The 4,728-nt window shown below is 32.7% G+C and overlaps 1 protein-coding gene across 1 annotated transcript; it reads right to left on the reverse strand.

Moving 5' to 3' along the window:
- Nucleotides 1–238: 238 nt before the first annotated feature.
- On the reverse strand, nucleotides 239–4,461 carry LOC110669138 (probable pectate lyase 12). Its single transcript, XM_021830638.2, has 5 exons — nucleotides 3,910–4,461; nucleotides 3,078–3,538; nucleotides 2,176–2,618; nucleotides 769–977; nucleotides 239–553 (listed from the first exon to the last, which is right to left on the reverse strand). The coding sequence occupies exons 1-5, from the start codon at nucleotides 4,038–4,040 to the stop codon at nucleotides 355–357; spliced, it is 1,443 nt and encodes a 480-aa protein (XP_021686330.2). The 5' UTR covers nucleotides 4,041–4,461; the 3' UTR covers nucleotides 239–354.
- Nucleotides 4,462–4,728: the final 267 nt, after the last annotated feature.

Genomic DNA, 4,728 nt, shown 5'->3' on the forward strand with positions numbered 1-4,728 from the left:
GCTATATATTGATTGAAGCTTTAACTAAAATTTAGGGACACATTATTAAAATATATATCACTTCACTCTATATAAAGGAGCACCTAGTTGAACAAAGCCACAATTTTTCATTGGGCTACAAGCAAGAGCCGAAAAATTGTTTAAGTCCAATTCACCCCCTCTTGGACTATTTTGAAACAACAATTTTTTTATTGCATATAATTTATTCAAAAGGGAGAAATCGAAATGTAAAAACTGGTGGCAGCAGAAATTCAGATGGTAATTAATGTTGCAAGAATTGGTGACAAACAAAATGTACAGTTCTTTTCCAGCAGAAGTCGATGTGAATTGAAAGAAAGCACAACGTACTGCTTGCTACAACATGGACATGAAGGCTAAAATGTGAAAAGACATTAAGCAAAACAGAGCAATACAAATGGAAAAAAGACCGTAGGTCGATGGATATGACAATGGAGAACTGCTTCCTGAGTAGTCATCCATGTAATCATCGCCGGAATCTTGGCCAGCTCCACCACCATTGGCTCCGGTGCTCCACATTCCCAGGTTGTTGTCCCTGCTCATTCATATATATTAGTATATATTTCATAAATATTTATACCATGGTTTTTCTGAATTAATTCTTTATGATTAACAAATAATACCATGGTTTAACTTAGCCAATTATTAAAGATGTATTACTTATGTGGCAGAGTGAGTCAGAGTAAGGTTGAAGTTTCCATTTCACAGTTTTCTACTAAAACGAAGAAGAAATATAGATAATATTATTACCTTCCACCAACACCCAGAACACCAGCGTGCATGGTGATTTGATCAACAAGAACAGCAGACTTGGGCTCCACACTGTAGGCCTTCTCATACTTAACCTCTAGTTCTTCTCCTGAAGTTACAAAAAATGCTCCATTTACCATTACGTCTCCTTCTGATCTCCAATTCCATCCCTTCCAATCCCCTTCTGCTGTTTCCACTCTCTTTGTTACCTGAAAAAGTCCACACCCATTAGTCGATTTTGATCCGATTTCGGTCTGAAATTGACAGCTTCTATTCGTGGAGGATGGGTGGAAGCAATTTGTTTGATCGAATAGCTAGGTCTTTCCTATTTACTAGTAAAATATTTGCTTTACGGATTGATAAAAGAATTTGGAAAATGGTGAAAGTGGTCAATTTTAAGTTAATGGAAAATTTAAAATGCAAAGGATGAGGACAAGACATTATATAGACATATTTTCTAAGATTCAAAAGGAAAATGAAGAATAATGCAGCTTCTAAAACACAAAAGTAGGAATTGAAAATTCACCTAAAAGTAAGGGATTGCAATAGCTAAGTCAAGGCAATAAAGTGATATAGGCTATCAAAAATTAAGAATACATAGACATATTTTTTATATTTTTTAGTATTTAAAACATTCAAAAAAATAAATTAACAGAAAATATTTTTTTTTTTAAATTTAATTTTTAAGAAAAATAATTTTTTAATTTTAAAATAAGAAATTATTTTTCATTTTTTAAATTTTGATAATCTTATTATAATATAAAAACACTTTTATATATATATATATATATATATATATATATATATATATATATATAAAATAAATACATGTTATTAATTTAACACTATAAATTAATGACAATTGAATTATCATTATGGATAAAATTAATCATACAATGCAGGTAAATATTTTTTTTTAATGTAATATTTTTTTTTTTAAAAGTCATCAAAATATGAATCTTGAATTTTCTTGATTTCTTCATATGCCAAACGTTCAATTATTAGAAAGTGTTATTGACTAATTCCTATTTAACTGAGCTAGCCAACTTTGTATTTTTCCTTTTATTTGATGACCCACTTTATCTACTATATTCTGTTTGAGGACAGACCCACCTTGAAAAGCCCTTAATTTCGGTGATTAGAGCATAGGACTATCATTTTTCAAAGATTTTGAGCTTCCATCTATTAAATTTGTGTTTTGAATTCATATTGAATCATGTAAATAAGAATTATTAGAAAGTTAAAAAGAAAAAAAAAAGTTAATCAATAAATATATAGTTTGAATAATCAACATATTATAGTTCTTTCTAAAGAATTGAAATTTTCGTTCTTTATTTAATTAGCCCATAATTTTACTGAAAAATGACTATAAAATTATTTTAAAAATCATATATATTGTGGGTTTACCTCCTTTGCATTGCGATCAGAAGGAGCAGTGTAGCGATTGCCTTGGCTATTAATGGTAGGATTACCACTACCACCAATTGCATACATTTCCCACCTTGTAAAATCATTATTTACCACATGTATATACCCTCTTCTACACCTAGGCATTCTCTGCACCAACTTCTCTCCAAAATGGTTAAAGGCTATGGTCACCTGCATCCCAGAGTCTGGTAAGTAATCATCACTATGACCCAGTAGCATCACCTCATTGTGATGAGAGAAGAAGTTGTTTGATATTGTGATCCCCGTGGAACCCATTACTGCATCAATCAGACCATCCTTGCAGTGAGAGAGTGAGCAGTGATCAATCCATATGTCCTTTGATCCAAAGATGGAAATCCCATCACCGTCTGACTTTGTGCGGTACCCATAGTGGGTTGGACTTGAACGCACATTAGCATTACCTAGATAGAGAACACAATAATAGGGGTAATTTTAGAAATATACAAGGACTAAAAGGAAAAAAAAGAAATAATGTGAAATCTTGGACTTTCTTTTGAGGTTTTTAGGGACCCACACAAAGAAAGTAACAAAAGATAGTGGGATTCTAATCATAATATCTCAGCACCTAAATTACCCTGGTAGGTGGCAGCTTTGCTCTTTGACATGAACTCACAAGCATAATCCTCAAAAAGACAATGAAGCTCACATGGTATCTATTAAGCTTTGATTTAATAGTATTAAAATTATTTTCAAAACTGTGAAGATATCTTTGAGTTTATTATGCAAACAAAATGCATAAAATGTTCAGAATCTTGATGCTCAGTGTGAATGTAGAACATATTTTGAGATTTTATTACTTAAATTCTTTTTCTCTACATCCAAACAGGGAAAAAAGTTTTCCAAATTAAGCAAGATCTTACCTGAAGGAACACAGTGGTGGATATGAATATTGTGAATAATAACGTTGCTTATATACTGCAAAGTAATGCAACCACCACCCACAATATGCACATTAGCCCCACGTCCATCAAGAGTCTTGTAGCTATTGAAAATCAGTTCCTGGGAAAGCTTAATGAGCATATTACTTGGAAACACAATCCATAAAGGCTCTTCTTGTATCACCGCATATCTTAGAGTTCCTGGTTTTGGGTTAACAGCATCATCGTCAGAGTCGTCAGTGACTATGTAGTATTCACCATTCTTGCCTCCCATTGCATACTGGCCGAACCCTATGGCGCAGTCCGCTAGCCTCTGGCGGTTGTTAGGCCAGTCTGGGTCACACTTCCAGCAATCGTCAATGGGGTTGCCTGTTAGGCATGCGGATTGGTCTTTTTCAGATATTTGTAGCACTTCCCTTCTTGACATGGAAGCATTTACTCTTCTGCAGTGTAGTATAGACACGAGGAATAGTTGAGAAACAAAACAAACTTCACTGTAGACATTCACCCACCAACTAGCAGGATCGTAAGTGGCTGTCTGCTACAAAATGCTAGTAGCTAAGGTTGAATCATATTAAATTAAAATCAAGCAAATATAAACAATTAGAAGAAATGAAGTGCAGAGGACCCAAGATTTTTAAGGAGCGAACTAAAGAAGGTAGATCATCTAATGTCTAGACCTCCAAGCACGAAAATGAAGAAAAATTGTCACACATTGAAAGTAGAAAACAAAGTATTTTGGAAACATGGGATAGAAATCAACTTATGCAAGTAAAGAAAAGAAAATGCAGGCAGTTTCCAAGCAGCATTGTACCTTTGAACTTCTTGAGCAACTTCTTCTGGGTTAGGGTGAGAAGTGGGAAAGGTGAGGTTGAGCATTGCCATTCCAAGTGGAGAAAATGAGCTCAAAACTAGAATGAAGACAATGCAGTTTGTGTGCAGCATTTTTGCTCTTAGGGAAGAGTAGTGGGGTAGTGATTTCTTCTCTGAGATATAAGAAAGTGGTACTTTTCTTTTTCTACTTATTCCAGTTCTAAAGATACACCAACTAATTTGCAATTAAGATGCATCTTCGGAGATGTTTAACTGGTGATTATTGAAAAGAAAATACTAATTTGTAACTATGCATATATGAGTATGAGTAGAGAAATATATCACTTGATCCTTCTCTCTATCTCTCACTCACTGTTTTCTCTTAATAGTCTACAGTTCTTCACTATCCTTATTAGTTCTCCTTTTGTAATCATGTGAATAACTGACCTTTTGGATTCCACTTCCATTTTTGAAAGGAGATTGAGATAGAGACTATGTTTTCCACTAAGAGAAGGGAAAGATCAAGCCCATCAGGAGGAAAAAAGGTCTTTGAGGATGTAATAAGAATTTAGGAGGCTCTAAATATATAAATTTCATATATTTTGTATATAAATTTTATTATATTTTTTAAATTTTGAGTTCATAATTATAAATTCAATTTAAATAAAAAAAATTTTATCTTTAACTAATTATATCCCTTTTAATTTGTTATATATTGAATTATATACAATAAATTTTATTTAAAAATATAATAAATTTTATCTAAAATTATGATATATTAGGATTTTGTTTGTTATGTGGTAGGTCATTGTTCATTGGC

This window comes from Hevea brasiliensis, chromosome 3 (assembly GCF_030052815.1).
Source record: "Hevea brasiliensis isolate MT/VB/25A 57/8 chromosome 3, ASM3005281v1, whole genome shotgun sequence".
Taxonomy (NCBI): Eukaryota; Viridiplantae; Streptophyta; class Magnoliopsida; order Malpighiales; family Euphorbiaceae; genus Hevea; species Hevea brasiliensis.

Excerpts from the sequence above, each read along its gene's own strand:
- LOC110669138 (XM_021830638.2), bottom strand. The coding sequence starts at position 4,040 with ATGCTGCACACAAACTGCATTGTCTTCATTCTAGTTTTGAGCTCATTT. Across the intron at positions 3,539-3,909 it reads GTTGCTCAAGAAGTTCAAAG|AAGAGTAAATGCTTCCATGT; the intron begins GTACAATGCTGC and ends ACTACACTGCAG. Across the intron at positions 554-768 it reads GTTCTGGGTGTTGGTGGAAG|GGACAACAACCTGGGAATGT; the intron begins GTAATAATATTA and ends ATGAATGAGCAG.